This window comes from Aspergillus neoniger (genome assembly GCF_003184625.1).
Source record: "Aspergillus neoniger CBS 115656 unplaced genomic scaffold BO87scaffold_5, whole genome shotgun sequence".
Classification (NCBI taxonomy): Eukaryota; Fungi; Ascomycota; class Eurotiomycetes; order Eurotiales; family Aspergillaceae; genus Aspergillus; species Aspergillus neoniger.
This window is the reverse complement of record NW_020291133.1, coordinates 1089012-1105033: the sequence shown is the minus strand read 5'-3', so window position 1 is coordinate 1105033 and position 16022 is coordinate 1089012. Positions and strand designations below refer to the sequence as shown.

At 51.5% G+C, this 16022-nt stretch overlaps 7 protein-coding genes and 2 non-coding genes across 9 annotated transcripts; 6 read left to right on the top strand and 3 right to left on the bottom strand.

Annotated features, from left to right (window-relative positions):
- Positions 1-1367: 1367 nt before the first annotated feature.
- Positions 1368-2423, top strand: BO87DRAFT_422844 (quinone oxidoreductase family protein; the record flags this gene model as incomplete). Its single annotated transcript, XM_025627136.1, has 2 exons — positions 1368-2143; positions 2201-2423. The coding sequence occupies 2 exons, from the start codon at positions 1368-1370 to the stop codon at positions 2421-2423; spliced, it is 999 nt and encodes a 332-aa protein (XP_025483469.1).
- A 149-nt stretch (positions 2424-2572) lies between these two features.
- On the bottom strand, positions 2573-4212 carry BO87DRAFT_300473 (uncharacterized protein; the record flags this gene model as incomplete). Its single annotated transcript, XM_025619132.1, has 5 exons — positions 2573-3419; positions 3468-3716; positions 3766-3783; positions 3837-3922; positions 3973-4212. The coding sequence occupies 5 exons, from the start codon at positions 4210-4212 to the stop codon at positions 2573-2575; spliced, it is 1440 nt and encodes a 479-aa protein (XP_025483468.1).
- A 2574-nt stretch (positions 4213-6786) lies between these two features.
- Positions 6787-8351, top strand: BO87DRAFT_327926 (inositol polyphosphate multikinase; the record flags this gene model as incomplete). The annotated part of the gene is made up of 2 exons (XM_025620200.1): positions 6787-6872; positions 7015-8351. The coding sequence occupies 2 exons, from the start codon at positions 6787-6789 to the stop codon at positions 8255-8257; spliced, it is 1329 nt and encodes a 442-aa protein (XP_025483467.1). The 3' UTR covers positions 8258-8351.
- A 149-nt stretch (positions 8352-8500) lies between these two features.
- Positions 8501-8572, top strand: BO87DRAFT_t74. Its single transcript has one exon. It is a non-coding gene; the product is annotated as a tRNA-Met (tRNA).
- A 936-nt stretch (positions 8573-9508) lies between these two features.
- On the top strand, positions 9509-9804 carry BO87DRAFT_192766 (uncharacterized protein). Its single transcript, XM_025618495.1, has one exon. The coding sequence runs from the start codon at positions 9541-9543 to the stop codon at positions 9751-9753; it is 213 nt and encodes a 70-aa protein (XP_025483466.1). The 5' UTR covers positions 9509-9540; the 3' UTR covers positions 9754-9804.
- BO87DRAFT_t75 lies at positions 9538-9609 on the top strand. The gene has a single exon. It is a non-coding gene; the product is annotated as a tRNA-Met (tRNA).
- A 175-nt stretch (positions 9805-9979) lies between the features above and the next one.
- BO87DRAFT_373650 (mitochondrial 37S ribosomal protein uS19m) lies at positions 9980-11040 on the top strand. The gene is made up of 3 exons (XM_025622597.1): positions 9980-10034; positions 10108-10473; positions 10682-11040. Exons 2-3 carry the CDS (start codon positions 10280-10282, stop codon positions 10722-10724), a joined length of 237 nt encoding a protein of 78 aa, XP_025483465.1. The 5' UTR covers positions 9980-10034; positions 10108-10279; the 3' UTR covers positions 10725-11040.
- A 36-nt stretch (positions 11041-11076) lies between these two features.
- Positions 11077-12578, bottom strand: BO87DRAFT_352228 (putative TFIID and and SAGA complex TAF10 subunit). The gene is made up of 2 exons (XM_025621173.1): positions 11979-12578; positions 11077-11855 (listed from the first exon to the last, which is right to left on the bottom strand). The coding sequence occupies exons 1-2, from the start codon at positions 12345-12347 to the stop codon at positions 11397-11399; spliced, it is 828 nt and encodes a 275-aa protein (XP_025483464.1). The 5' UTR covers positions 12348-12578; the 3' UTR covers positions 11077-11396.
- A 166-nt stretch (positions 12579-12744) lies between these two features.
- On the bottom strand, positions 12745-15912 carry BO87DRAFT_373648 (putative MYB DNA binding protein (Tbf1)). The gene is made up of 4 exons (XM_025622596.1): positions 15736-15912; positions 15085-15563; positions 14370-15023; positions 12745-14316 (listed from the first exon to the last, which is right to left on the bottom strand). Exons 1-4 carry the CDS (start codon positions 15824-15826, stop codon positions 13036-13038), a joined length of 2505 nt encoding a protein of 834 aa, XP_025483463.1. The 5' UTR covers positions 15827-15912; the 3' UTR covers positions 12745-13035.
- Positions 15913-16022: the final 110 nt, after the last annotated feature.

Genomic DNA, 16022 nt, shown 5'->3' with positions numbered 1-16022 from the left:
TCAACAAGGAGTCGCTCATGAAACCATCCCATCCCTATGCAGGTGAGGTCAAGTGTGGTCTGTCAGACTGTGGGACAACCTGTGCTGGCAGATTCATTCATTCGCTATCCCCGCTTTCCGTCGACCGATTAGGTACGCTGACGGGCGAAAGAGATTTTAGTCTGCGGGAAAGGCGCCACTTTCGAGTATTGGCGTGGATGATTGTTGGTCTAGTATACAGTAGGCACAGCACGTCGTGAACCCGACACGCCTTTTGGCAAAGCCACACAGCCTCCGCTCAAGGGATACCGGGCAACTCGGCACATTGGGCGTCATCAGCTACTGGTGCCACCTTTTGGGATGAGCTGCATGCCCCCTGACCGATGATGCTGGGGAGATCAGTAGCTTCCAATGATATACAATTCACTGTTGGAAGCGACACTGCTATGACATCAGTGGGAAAGACGGTGAAAGAGCAAACGGTGGCAATATGCATAGCGAGGCGGTAACACAAGGGGGCTGAGTTGTCTGGCTGAACTGGATGATGCATAATGAAGTTGTCCGCGGAAGGGATGAAGAGGGTGAAGGCCCAATGGATGGAGGATGAAGACAATCCGGAATACTTCTGGAGAAGCACGAGTATATGTCCCGATCGGGAATTTACGCACTACGTATAATGTTGCTATGAAGACCCTGACTCAGCTGTGTACGGCACGGTCCGTCGGCAGGAAGCCGGCATTAGTCAGCTATATCCCCGACGGTTCGGACTTGCAGCCGATGGCGTCACTCCGTCGGATGAAGAGGTGGCCATTCTATGGACTCTGGAATTATTGCCAGAGAGTATGAAAAGAGTTGCCGAATAGCTGAAACAGCTAAATTCAGGAATCGTAGTAGCAAACAGCGACCGAAAGGTCCGCTTCAGATCCCGGTGATACAGTGCGGAGATGCATCGGACATCCTGACCCAATATCCGCAAACGCAACGCAGAATAATGAAGAACTGCGGGGAAGAAGAGCAGAAAATCAAGCTTCAAATGACGGGAATCGACTGCCTCAAGTCGCGGTCCACTTTCGGCAAAAAACCAACCAGCAGGACTGTCCAGCTCCGTCAATCGTAGCCGGGGGAAGAACTTCCACCTTCCCCCCACCCGACTATCCGGATATACTTAACCCACCTATTGTCCCACCCCTCATCGCGCAACTAGAAATACCCCCAATCATCCAATGCCCCTCCATCGCGTCTTTCCTCGTCTTCTCCGATCCTCTATTCCATCCGTCACTACTACCACTACTACCTTAACACTATCTTCCCCAGCGATTCAGAGACTTTCCGCAATCAACACCCACCTCCACCCACCCATCGCATCCCCCATCCGCACCCTCACCACCATGTCCGTCCCTCAAACCATGAAGGCCGTCCTGGTCGAGAAGCTCGGCGGACCCGAAGTCCTCGAACTCAAGGCCGACCACCCTGTTCCCACGCCTAAGGAAGGCCAAGTTCTCGTGAAGAACAACATCTCCGGCATCAACTACATCGACACGTACTTCCGCACAGGCCTCTACCCCTCCGCGAAGCCCGAGATCCTGGGTCGCGAGGGCGCCGGTACCATCGTCGCATTGGGTGACGGCCCCAACTCCTACAACTTCCAAGTCGGAGATCGGGTGGCCTGGCTCAGCACTGGCGGATATGCCGAGTACACGGCGGTGCCGATGGCCAAGACGATCAAGATCCCCGAGGGGATTACGGACGAGAGCCTGATGGCGTCATTCCTGAGTGGGTTGACGGTTCTTACGTTGGCGAAGGAGACGTATCCTGTGCAGAAGGATGAGTGGGTGCTGGTGCATGCTGCGGCTGGCGGGGCGGGAACCCTGATGACGCAGGTGCTGAAGGCCGTCGGTGCGAAGGTCATCGGAACGGCTGGTGGCCCTGAGAAGTGCCAGCTGGCGAAGAGTCTGGGTGCTGATGTGGTGATTGATTACCGCAGCGAGGAGGGCAAGGATTGGGTGAAGCAGGTGAAGGAGATTACGGGTGGTAAGGGCGTTGATGTTGTTTTTGATTCGGTTGGTAAGGATACTTGGGAGGGAAGCTTGGAGAGCGTTAAGCGCAAGGGTACTATTGTTTGGTTTGGCAATGCTAGTGGTCCGGTGCCGCCTTTGCCTTTGCAGTAAGTTGATTCCTACTCTGGTTCGTGGTGTGAGGTGCGATGCTGATGGCTTTATAGGAAACTCTCCCCCAAGTGTGTCAAGGTCGCTCGGCCTCAGCTCTTCGGCTACATTGAGACTCGCGAGGAGTTCGAGTTCTACGTCAATGAGCTGTTCTCGCTTCTCCTGTCTAACAAGCTCAAGGCCAAGGTTCACAAGGTGTACCCCTTGGAGGAGGTTGCCCAGGCTCACACCGATCTGGAGGGTAGAAAGACCACCGGCAAGTCGATGCTGAAGCCTTGAGCTGGTGCAGGTGCTATGAATATATGTTCCAATAGAAATCAATTTGTTTCGACTATCTAGAAATGAGCCGTGACTAAGATGAGATTATGATAGTAGCTGTTAGAATCCTAAGAATTGAGCTTCCGCGGACAGGCCTGCTCTGGCGATGCTCACAGAGTAACAGACGAGTCATCCTCTCCATCACTCTCTGCTTTGGCTAAATCTCTCGGCTCCTTCCATCCAAGCATCAAGTCATTCACGAGAGGGGTGTAGTTGGAACCATACGTTCTATACGCATCCTCGAAATAATGGAATCCACAGTTCAACTCCCATACCGGAGTGATTACCTTCATTCCCGGGTAGCAGTACTGAAGTATATTGTCCTCCATGAAGAACTCAAAATTCTTTTCCGGCTGCTGTGCCACTTGCTCCTCCGGGTTGAGGTCGAAATCAGGCATACCCGGATCTCGGTAAGCCCTTGCTAGCAGCTTTCCGACGGGAACAAGATCAGGAGCGTGCGTCTGATAGAACTCGCGGACGTCTTCTCCGGGGGGATAAACAGCGGTAATTTCAAACCCATCAATATCCTCAATACGCACTGCGCACAGCGTATCATTCTCGGTCAATTCCTGGAACCGGAGGGCATGACGATTCTCTCCCGCGCCGGCGAGGGCGAATTTGACGATTTTGCGGGCTGTCTCAGTCGTCAGGCGAGGCGCATCGTCCTTGGAGTTTTTCCATTGATTGTCCTCCACATATGTGTCATGGAGCTCTCCGCCGAAAAGCAAGGAGCAACACGAGTTGAAGTCACCAGGGCTTTTGGCCATGAGTTGGTGATTGTTCCACAGCTCCCTTGTAGCTATATCGCACGAATTCCTTGCCTGGTCGATGTTATCGTTGTACTCCGGGCATACATCATGGTAGAGGAGGTAGGACAGAAAGTTTCGGATGGTGACTGTCGCCAGCTTAATCATATCTTCGGTTTCCGGATTGAAATAGTATGGAAAGAAGGAAGTCCTATTAGGAGTCAGTCAAACATAGTTTCAAGGCGTGTATAACTCGTACAGAAAGCCGCGAACGACTGCATCAAAATCCACGGTAAGATTAGATCTGTCCTTGCCTACACTGGTCATTGACCGCGCCTGTAGGATCTGTTCGCTGTCCATTTGCTGAAGGTCACGGCCGTCCAACCCCCCGAACATTCTCTGACCGACGTTCACCCCGCCATACGCCAGATATTTCAGGAAGACGTCTCTTCTGTCTGACTCCAGGCGCCGATTCTTTTGGTAGCGTAGAAGGGCATCCTCAATCCGGCTTGGACTAGTCAGTATGAGTGCCAAATCCATGAGGTGGCAAGACTTACTGGGTGAGAGGTCGCGAGCTTCACGCATATTGCGGTTAGCAGGTGCTAAACATGGAAGTTTGGGGACATACACATTGTAGAGCTCCTTCTCAGCGCTAAACTCCTCGGGGGTAATGGGCGCGTCGACGTAGTACTCTTCGAAGCCGGTTGGCTTGTTCTGTAGAACTTAGTCTGGCTGCAAGTCGTTGCATCAGTTAGCATTCTCACCTTTCCACGCTTGCTCTTGGGGCGCGTCTTGTTCTTCTTTTTTTTCTTCTTGGCCTGGTCAAACTCAATGGGCAACTCCTCGAGTGACTGGGATTTAGGACTGTTAGGGGCCGAATCTGGTTTATCTTCCGATGTTTCTGGTGATTGGTCCGTCTGCTGAGGATCGTTGATGGTTTTAGATGCAGCTGGGCGAAAAGGAAGCTTTTTGCCAGTATCTGAAGGATCCTGAGAGTCCGACATCGTGAGTGCAGTAACAGATCCTTGAGATCAGACAAAGAATAAGGGATCGCCCTTAAGAAGAGGATGAGGGGATGGAGGAAAGTGAGGGAAGATAGAGAGAGAGAGATAAAAGCTGGAGGGGTAACCTGGACGTGTGGGAGATGGAACTCGGAAGTTGCACGAGGAACACCGTGAAACATTGCTTTGGAGATCTTCAGTTTATTGACAGTAGATTAATTCTGAGGCTTTCTAGATTCACAGCCAATGATGGAAGAATCGAACGTGATAGAAAGCACCGACAGTGAAGCAAGTAAGAGGGATTCACCTGTCAAATGACTGGGACAAAGCCGGTTCCTTCCATGCCAGTATTTATTAGGCTGGTAGATGCCGTTCATGCCATGAAGTGATATCGATACCTCATCAGAAATGGTAAGAGACGCATTGATTGGACTGCTACAGATCAAAACTATTGTGAAGATTCATGTCTATGGATGAACAGTATTGAATTAGCCCAATATGTGCCACATTGACTGGGCACCAAAAGCCAATTCCAGTTACGTGAGTAAGAATATTGTAATGCCGCTACAGTGGGCCATATTAGATCTCTGAGCCTTGCTGCTTCCGAGCCTACCATTTAGGCCTTTCGAATTCCAGGGAAGATGGCGTTACTGACTGCTGCGATTAAGTTTCTAGGTGAGAACCAAGCGTGGGTGATTGAGTGTCTTGGAAATCGATCCAGATAAGAAAAGCGCTTTGCTTGGGGCAGCTGTCCATTGTGGTAACTATGAGATGACTCTGCTGCTGATTGTAAAAAGTAGTTATCTGCACAAGGGCCAGGCGTGGGAGATATATTGAAGTATGAGCAGATCCATATGCCAACATCATGCCGCTGCATATTGCGAGCTTGTACTGGAAGGGGGATACTATCCGCACGGTGATGGAGCATTGGCAAAGAGAGGATATGAAGCTGCCAGCAACGATGGTGGTCTGCCAGGATAACCGGGGTCAACTCTTAGGGCAAAGGCTTCAGCCGCATGATGCTGCTGGACACGGTGGGCCTGTTGCTGGAGACCAATTCAAAGACAGTGAAGGTTTCCCATTACTAGGGAATCCCTGCTGCAACCCAAGCCATCCAGCCTCGTACAAATATCCATAGCTCCCTCACCCCTCTACTCAAATTGTTGCCAGCGCGTGGAGCAGATGCCCGCGTCGGTAACTCCGAGGGACGTAATCTATTGCATCAACTGACTCGCGCATACCAAGATCCCGAGTGTCTGAGCCCGAATCTGCGAACCAGCTGCTGGAGCAAACAGGGGTCAATGACAAGGCTGCCATTAAGGCAGCCCGACAGCTTATTTAGCGGGGTGCAGGTGTTAAATGGCGCAATTCCCAAGGCAACACCCCTTTGCGCGAGGCTATGCGAGGGGTGGTACGCACTGGGAGGATGAGTCTACAGGTCATGTCGAGTCCTACATGCCAACAAACATCTGCCGCAAGCCCCTGGTGCATTTATATAAATTCGGAAGATGCGGGGGTCTCAATGGATCAGATCAGTCTAGCAGGAGAAACCCCAGCGCAGGACCGGTTGAAGTTGAGGAAAGTCGTGAGAAGTTGCAGCGGGAGATGAAAGCGCAACAGTGTGCAATGAGAGGGACAGAGAGAAGGAGGAGAAACTATAACTTGAACATACAGCCTTGTCTGTGTAACTGGCTGTGATGAACCCAGTGCCAGTCGAAATTCCTAAGCGTATGGATGACATATGGCTTTCGTACATAGACTCCTATCATGATGCAACAAGCAGATAACTCACCATCACCATATAATAGAATTAGTCAAAGATGAGTGAGTGAATTAGACCATGACTCTCTATGGCACCATATCTGAGCAGGCTGAAATCTGGCACCAGTATAAGCTGACGTGCTGGTTATTGGTAATTTTCTCAGCAAAGCGCGGGTGAAATCCAGTGGAACGATGAAGTATAGAGAAGAACTTCCAGCGAATGATCGCCGGCATGCGGCATCATAGCGCCTGATATTATACTTCCTCTGGGCTGCACTCGAGCCTTCTCGGATGATTACATTTCTAATACCGACCATTCCTTTGAGTTCATCTCGAGGATCCCTGGGCGGTGCAGGTTTGCTCGGGCCGCCTTGTGTTTCTTTGGGGGAAAAGGTCAGTCCGTCGTCCAGCACAAGAAGAGCGGATGCTTGCATGATTCTCCGCGGTTGCACGTCACTTCAGCTCGGAACAAAACCAGCAACTTCCACCATTTCTTTTCACTCACCACCACCACCTCCTGTGGCTTGTCCCTCCTTTTTCTGCCAACCCTTTGTTTGCCCTGTCGACCTATTACTCTCTCCTTTGTTTGATTGCCTCCTTTCCCTCCTTTTACTCTTCTCCGGCATTTGCCTAGATATATATATACCATATACATCTTTTTTTTTTTTTTCCTTCTCCCTTACCCGACTCGTCCTGCGCCCTTCCGCATCGCTTCCATTTCTCATTACCCGTGACTCAACTCATGCGGAATGCCGTCTGGAATCCAACGGTCTCTGTTGGACAGTGAATAATCCCTTAGTTCTTCGGACACCCAATATGTCTTCGTCGCGGTCGGACAGCTTGAAAACCCAGAAACTGGACACCGACAGCTTTGTCGCTTTTGACCATGCCGCCGCTGGCCAGTAAGTTCTGCCTCTCCGCCCTTGCCGCAAGATACGAGATGCTTCATGGCCAGCACTCCTATTTTCTCCCCCTCCCCAAGAAATGTTCGTTTGCTCTGCATACGAGTCGGTACAGGTTGCTGACCTCGTGCTACTAATACAGCGACGGTGTCCAATGCACTTTGTCCGGCTCCTTTATCGCAAAGCCCTGCACCCCCGAAGAAGTCGCGTTTTACGAGTCTAGCGCCCTCCACCCGGAATTCAGAGAGTTTATCCCTACATACATAGGGACTTTGACCTCTGCCGACCAGCAGCAGTTCTCCGCCATCGAAGCTGCGCAGCAGTCCGGTGCGATTGTTCTCCCCGGATCAGACTACTCCTCGACATCGGGCACGCCGGGCGCGACCGCACCAGCACAGCCCAGCGCGGCAACCTCGGGATCGGCGAGTACCGCGCAGGATCTACCATGGGTTCCTTCGAACGGGAAGAAGCTGGAGACAGGAATATCTATTGTGCTGGAAAACGTGGCTTCGGGGTTTAAGCGGCCGAATGTTTTGGACGTGAAGCTGGGCGCAAGGCTATGGGCTGATGATGCGCCGCCTCAGAAGCGAGCGAAACTAGATGCTGTATCCCAGGAGACGACAAGCTCAAAGCTGGGCTTCCGGATTGCGGGAATGAAGGTCTGGACGGGCGTGAGTGGAGAAAGCGACGAAGGAAGTAAAACCGATCCGTATGCTACGAAATACGAGGGTTCCGAGGGGGCGCGGGGCGAGGTCATCGAGAAAGATGGATATAAGCGCTACGACAAGTGGTATGGGCGGTCTCTCACTGAAGACACTGTTGTAGAAGGGTTCCAAAAATTCCTTGCTGGTGCCAAAGCTGGGGCCGTTGACCGCTCCCAGTTGGTCGCCCAGAGATTGGCAGACGAACTGAAAAAGGTACAGCATGTGTTGGAGTCAGAGGAAAGCCGGATGTATTCTTCAAGTGTTTTGATTGTATATGAGGGGGATCCAGAAGCGATGGAACATGCGCTTGTGGAGGAACAAAAGCCCCGGCCTGAGCGGGGTGAGTCCGAGGACGAAGACGAAGACGAGGAAGAGGAAAACATGGAGTTCCACATCCAGCAGGGCGGGTCAATCCAGGTGGTTGATATCCCGGTCGGTCAGGGAATCAAATCGCACCAGGCAATCAACATCAACATCGACCCCGAAATGGCCGAGCTGGCCGATCTGGGAGACCTGGGGGATCTAGAAGATGATGAGGATGAGGATCCCCCGAAGGTGCATGACCTTCGTCTGATCGATTTTGCCCACGCCAGTTGGACACCAGGTCAGGGGCCGGACGAGAATGTGCTCAAAGGGATACGGAACTTGATCAAAATCCTGTCCGGACTTGCCGTCGAGTAAGTGTACGATATGCAGGCCAAGGCATCAAAACTCGCGGGCGATTTGAGATGCTATATGAAACAATTTGGTGTTAGCGAATATACAAATGTACATCAATTATATGGTACTGAATACCGTTGCATAATAAAACTTCTTAATGTTGAGGATAGGACATGTTCACAATTCACATGAATGAGCGCGGTGCACGTGGCTCGCAGGCTTAGATTAATAGTGCCGAAATGGGAAGCCTCATACATCAACCCAAGCATGTTAGCTCAGGGGAAGAGCGCCGGGCTCATAACCCGGAGGTCCCTGGATCGAAACCAGGACATGCTATCTGATTCTTTTTTTCCTTTTTCCCCTTTACTCTCTTACCAACACAGCTGAACAGTATCAAGCTGTCCGTACAGACTTTTTATTCATCTCTTCTAATTTATTACGGTCTGCTCCTTGACAAGGCTACACGCTATCCTCGAAGATATAGCCTGACTTCGTTGGTTCTCCCCTTAACCTTCCAGGACTCTATACTAGCATCATAACTTACATTTTGACGTTCTCAAACATCACTTCATCACAGGGTGTGCTAGGAATAATCTTATAGCGCAGTAAACTATATATCATGCTAGAGAGTGCTCTGCGTGGGACACTTATGCGGGATTGTATGCATCCTATATTCTACTATCCCAAGTAGCAGACTGTGGAGATCTCACAAGGTGCCAGAAAACGACGACCTACAGACCGTCGCTAGAACAACGCAGTAAATACAAAACAGCCCCGCTAATAGCCAAGTTCATGAGGCTGCCTTGGCGAAGAGTTGCTACTTGTGCTATGTGATCTATACGAGGTCTCCACTGATTTACGATAGCACATGCCTACATCACTCGCAAGTATTATGATGAGCTGGCAAGCTTAATCAGAGGACAGCCTGATCTTGTGGAATATTAAACCCTTGGAATATATCCCGATAGAGGAAGATTCTGCTTCTATCTATGCATCTAGTAACGCGTAACTACACACTCTCCACACAGGATATGCACGGAACCAACCCACCAACGATACTGAGGTTCCTCATTCCTCATACAACACCATATGATAAATAGAAAAATCACAGTCTACCATAGAAACCACAAACCACAAACCTGAAATAGAAGTAGAAGGATGGAAAAACACCTCCGTTTGTAGCCGGACATCTGATATCACGTGAAGCGGCCGCACATTGAAATCTAGGAACAATCACACATTCATCCATCCATCTCCCATTGAGTCATAATATTAACAACACAGCTCCCTTCAACCAACCCAGCATGTTAGCTCAGGGGAAGAGCGCCGGGCTCATAACCCGGAGGTCCCTGGATCGAAACCAGGACATGCTAAGCAAACGATTTCTTTTTTTCTTTTCTGTCTCATGCAGAGTGGATTGGCGATGTCATGTATGGAGTAGATATGGATACTACCGCATTTCGCTTTTTTTACTCACTCACTCACCAATTTGGCAGTCGTCTTTTTGTATGAGATAGACTAGCTTCTTAGAATATTAATGAATCCACGTCTGTATTGAAATAATAAATAACCCATTAACTACGAAGACCTGGTCCGTGTATATAATGCAAATAAAATCATAGACCATGGACCAGTCCCCATACCAAAGAAGAAAATCTTACATAATCCATCCGCCCTCCGCTCCATCTCAAACCCATCCCAATCATCCATCGCAAACCCGCCGGTCCGCATCAGCCAACAGCACAAAAAACCAAAATGTTTCCCACGCGAGCTCTCTTCTCTCGCTCGGTCTGGAAGGGTGAGTCTATCCCTTATCCCTCTATCTATCTTCCTGGAGAACTTGGATCCCATCTAACAACGCATACCTACAGGCCCGAACATCGTCCCGTACGTCGTCGCATTTATTTCCCTTCCCTTTCCCTACCTACATTATAACCTGTTATCAACACCGCAACTCAATGCCACATTACCTTCGACTTTTATTTAATTAAACTCGCCGCTGAACACACATACGATGGATATAGAGATGTATGCTAATAGATAATGTGGATTAGTCTCCCTCTCCCCCGCAAACTCCCCGCTCCGCCAGGAACACCTCCGATCAAGACGCAGAAGCGCGGCGCCACGATCCTGCCTAACTTCGTGGGATTGAAGTTCCAGGTGCACAATGGGAAGATTTATCAGGATGTTGTGATTACGGAGGAGATGGTTGGGAGGAAGTTGGGGGAGTTTGTTGCGTGAGTTTTTTCCTTTTTTTTCTTTCCCTTTTTCTTTGCTCTTTCTATCTCTTTCTCTCCTGGGGAGATTGGGGTGGGATATTGAAGATTGGGGAGGTTGGAAGATCTTGGTGCCAAAAGGAGGAGTGGGAGGTACTGGGGGGAAGAGATATTCGATTGGCGTGTGATGATGATGATGGAATCACTGCTAACTGGATGGTTTCGATAGGACTCGGAAGAGATTCACGTACAAGCAGTCGAAGAACAAATGATTGCTTTTCGGGTTGTGGATGGTTGTCTCGCTATGTGGCTATCCTGCTGTGTGCTCTGCATTGGAATCTTACTGGGTCCTCTGTGATATGGGGATAGGTAGATTGTCAGCTCAAGGTACATAGTAGGCAAGCAGACAAGGCAGACAGACAGACAGGTGGTGATTTTCATATTTGCATGGCTAGGTTCTTTTTCTTATTATCTCGGGCGTTATATCCAGTTCCTTACTGCTTATTCTTCCACCAATGTATATCTACGTGTTGCATGTAAACTACTAGACACCCCTTAAAATCAACAGGTCAATGGACTTCTCAGCACATAAAGCACAGAACATCAAGTCACTTTTATTATTGTCTCAGTTATTGTCTTCTTTCTTTGGGTTGGTTGCCGCCCTTCCTACCATATCATATCATATCTCGATAACTCCGCCTTAAACGCCTTTTGTATATTTCAAACTCGGCCCACATGCAGGATATCGTTCGGCCGTTGCCCAGTATTTTACGCCAGCAAGCAAAGGTGAAAAGAAAAAGTAAAGTAAAACAGCACATCCCATCCCGCCCCGTCCCCGATCTACCCATATTCCCATGCCCATGCCCATGAACATCCAGCATGTTTGCAACAAACAAAACCCCCCAAAGCATTCCCAAGGTGGAAAGGGAAAGAAGGAAAAAATATCACCGATAAAACTCCCCCCTCTTGACACTAACCCCATACTCCGACACCGCCATACCCAGATCCTCCATCGTAAGCACCGTCCGTCCCTGTCCGGAACCTCCCGACCCACCACCTCCGAACCCAGGTCTCTGGATTCCCAAGTGCGTGCCCGCTTTGCCCTTTCCTGCATCGCCGCCTGATACGCCAGTCGCAGCACCAGCGGATCCCACACCTGCAGCGCCGGCGGGCATGTTCAACCCCGAGGCGGCGTTCAAACTGCCCATGGGGTTACTGGCGGAGGAGCTGTTGGAGGCGCGAATGCGCGCGTACTGATACGAGTCGGCGGCAATATCGGCAATGAATTTCTGGGTTGCGAGAGCGAGGAGGCGGGCGAGGTGTGGTGGTGTTTGATTGGGGCCGTTACCCGGAGGCGGGAGACCGGCGAGAGTGAGGTAGTGGGCTGTTACAGCGTCGGGGATCTAAGGATATTCATGTTAGTAAGATATAGGACAGACATATGAGGTGGAAGTAAACGGGGGTGGTAGTGGAGAGAAAAAAGGGACGTAGTAGGGGAATCCAGGTGGAAAGGCAAGATAACTTACAATCGGCGCATATTCATCCATCTTGCCCATGAACTCCCGCAAGCTGGTTTCTTTCTTGGCAGGCGCTGCGGCGGCCGCCAGAGCATCCACGGAGGTGGGCGCGGGGATGGAGTTTTCGGCGGCGGCGGCGGCGTCATTGCCAGCGGGATTCTGATTCGGCATGTTGGCGGTGTTGTTTGCGTTTAGGTCGATGTCTTGTTCGATAGATGCATCCAGGTTGTTGTCACCGGTATCTGGTTCTTGTTTAGGGACGACAGTCGCGGAGGAATCTTGCGACGCTGTGGGAGCTGGAGCTGGAGCCGGAGCGGAAGTAGGAGCAGCAGCAGCAGCAGCTGGAGGGGGAGGTTGCGAAGCCGATGAGTCGGCCATGGTGGTAGTGTTAATAGTGAATGAAGGTGAGTGGTGGTAATGGGTGGTTGGTGGCTGGCGAGCAAGGGAGGGCCGGCCAGAACTAGTCCAATAGTGAATGAAAGAGCGCGTTGGCGGTCAGACAATGAGCCGGGATGGCGGTGGTGCGCTGGTTCTGAGTTACCAGCACAAGGGAATAAGCTGCAGGGGGGTTGTGTGGGAGGAAGACGAAGAATGAATGGGACTTGAAAGATGGATGGGATGGCGGAGAGTCGACTGGCCGGGTCGCGCTGCCGGAGCGGAGAGCCATTCGTCTCTCTGCTCTTGTCCGCGGTCGGCCCGATTCTGCTACTATAGTGTATCTTTCTGGCTACGTCTACAGCAATTACATGCTTGATATTGGCCAAATAGTCCATTCATAAAGTACAGTCTTGCATTAAGTCCCTAATGCTGCCTCGCAATTACGAAGAAATGAACAATGTTGGTACACAGCCCCAACTCTACATGGCCGTTCGTCTCCCCAGCAAGCAAAGCACCCTCGAGACCCCCAATCAACTCCCCCGGACAGTCACATCGGTAATCAACATAATCGCTAAAATAGATGTCGCAAAAGGAAACATAGAACATATTTTGATACATGTGGAAAAAGTGCAAAGAAGAATGAGATGGGCATTGAGCAGAAGCATAGACACAAGCCATGACGGACGCTTTATTGTCCAAGATGCATATTGGGATCAACATGGTCTTGATGGTGGGTATGATGCGGGTGATGCTGGTGATGGTGATGGTGGTGGTGATGCTGCCCAAAGGCTTCACCATGCACCTCCTGTCCCAGCGTCTGCATCAGGTTCTGCTCGGCTGTCTGGTCAAACGCCGCATGCGCTCCAGCATCTGGTGGCAGTGGCGATGCCGACATATCGTGGCCGTGTGTCATTCCAACCGGCTGCGCATGTGCACCGGCAAGCGCCATCATGCCCTTGATGCCTTCAACATGTGCCTTGTCCTCTTCTCCCTGCTTCTTCTGCCGTTCGCGGGCCTCGCGTTTGGCTGCCTGCGCGGGGGCACGCGTCTTTAGCTCTCCTGTCACAAACTTCAGGTAATACGGCACCTCAATGCCACTCTTGAGGAAGAACAGTTTCAAGTTCCGCGCCTTGTCCTTCAGTTGAACCTGGTTGCGGTCCTTCAGCGCTTCGCTGATAGTGCCTCCCGGGCCAAACATGGCAAGAATCTGACTCCAGTGCGGGCCCTTGACCCGGTCCAGCCCGGCCATCAATGCGTTCTCTTCCTCCGTCGTCCACGGCCGACGCTGGCTGGGCAACCCAGACTTGCGGCTGCTAGGCGACGACTTGGCAGATGCCGCCATGCGCGCGCGCTCGTAGAGTACTTGAGTCGGCTGCGACTGCGAGTAGTGGGGTATCCCCGGCATATAGCCATGGTTGGCTGCGGCTGAGTTGGGTCGCGGAATCGAAGCAGGCGTCACATGGTTGTATTGCTGGAAGTTGGCCTGCAGGGGGCTTTGCTGGAAAGTTAATTGACCGGGCGGTTGCTGGTAACCGGACGGAGCGGGACTATGATGATACGGCTGCTGGTGAGTCTGCTGATGCTGCATCTGACCCGTGGGCTGGGCAGCAGAATAGCCATGCAGAATCTGGCCCCCCTGCTGCGGCGCATGCTGAGGAGGTTGCTGCTGAAGTTGCTGGGGTTGATGCATCTGATGCTGTTGTTGGTGCTGCTGTGGTTGCTGCTGCGACAGTTGCTGTTGCTGGTTCTGTTGGGCCTGCTGCTGCTGAGAGCGTCTCAAGCCGTGGCCTTGCAATGCAATTTGCGCCGCACGAGCCGCACGCGCAACCAAGTCGCCGTGCATGTTTCTATCAACAGGAACATCAGGTGGCTGGGTCGAGACGGGGAACTGGCCCTGCAAAGGAGCATTGGACGGCTGTGAGTCTCCGTCGGACGAGGATGGTTGTCGACCCTTAGCGGTCTTTTTCGTCTGGCTCATCGTTAGTACGAGCACGTGCAAAGATGGATGATTGGGATTCAGACCTGTTGGTTGCTGATGGTATCAAAGTTCTTGGTGATGTAGGAGCTCAAGTCCCGAAGAAAATCCTCCCAATGGTACTTGTCCGGCAAGGCCTTCATGGCTTCCTCGTTGTTGACGTCGCTCAGCAGAATGTCACGGCGCGAACCGGCCCGCTTGACAAAGTCCGCTTCACTTGGAGCCAGCTGACGAGTCCCTGGACGCCGATCAAGCAGCTGTTGCTCCAGCTCATCGGGAAACAGGTCGTAAAGCAGCTCGGTTCGGGTTCTTTCCGAATTGTTCATCGATGCGATGAACGCCTGGGTCTTAAGTTCCAAGAACAAGGCACCCTGCACCTTGAGTAGACGGCCACCTTCGGGAACAAAAACATCGAGGAAGTTATCGTTGAGTTCCGAAAACCCGATCTCCTGCGTGCCAAAAATACTGGAAACAAAGGATGCTAGATTGGCCTTGCGAATAATATCGATCTGGGAGGATTCGGTGAGCTCTAGCTCTGTAGGCGAAAGGAAGGACTTTTTGCTCGAGTAGACTTTTTTTGTATGATCGAACAGCGACCGCATGGTCGCATAGGCTTGGCCACTCTCGGTCTCGGGTTCGGAAACGAAGGAAGTGATTTCCTGATACGAGGACTTGGCTAGCAGCGACAGAATCTGGGTTGACTAGAGACATCGCGGGTTAGAATCCTGTAAGGAAAGTCACGCGAAGTAAGTCGCGACTTACCAAATTGTCAAGAATGGGCAGACTCTGAATCTTCAGATGTGAGTTGGCTTTGACAAACACCATGCCCTTCGGAGGCGACGCGCTGGAGGTCTCCGCCAGTTGCTGCTGGCCTAACACACATTGTTCCTCCACTCGTTCTGCGTGATTCATGATACTTGAGATCACAGTAGCCATGTCCGAATCAATATCAGCACTGCTTTCTGGTTGTGGCACCGCGCTTTCTGCAGATCCTTCGATGGGAGCGGGCGTGTCTAGAGGACGGTCCACGGGATGGTCCACGGGGTCGACAACACCAGAGCCTAGTGCAGATGCCAATTCTTCTTCAATCTGATTTCCCGGTACTTGATCTGCAGTTAAGGTGGTCGGTGGAGGTGGTAGTGAAAGGTCAGCTGGCTCGGATTCGAGACGGCGTTTCTTAGAAGCTGGCGGCGAGAGGGAACCGTCATCTTCCTCGAGAGGGTGAGACATTTTGGGGGAAACTGCCGTAAATTCACGTCAACCCTGTGAATGGAAACAAACAGGGCATACAGAAAGTCTTCATCACTGCAGAGGACTGGCCCCAGGGTGTTTGATTTGAAGACAATCTACCCAGGGAGCTGCCGGGGCCAGCGGGAGCAGAGACTCCTTCGAACGGCGCGCAGGAGAACTCACCATGAGCGGCGGAATCGGTCACGGAGGGAACAGGCAACTCAGATGAGGCCGCCTCGTCGAGAGACGGGTCTGTACCTCTCGTGTCGACCATGATAGGAACAATTCCTGATGGAAGGGATAGGCGTTGACTTCCAAGAGCAGAAATGAGGGCTTAGGGGTAGGGCGCAGGCGTAGGGCTTTTGGGAAGTGTTAGATTGAGAATCGCCCCCTCAGATTTTTCCTACTTTTTCCCTCTCCGCCCGGTCGGTCGGGGAACTCGGCTGGGGGTGTGGATTCCAGCTCCATTA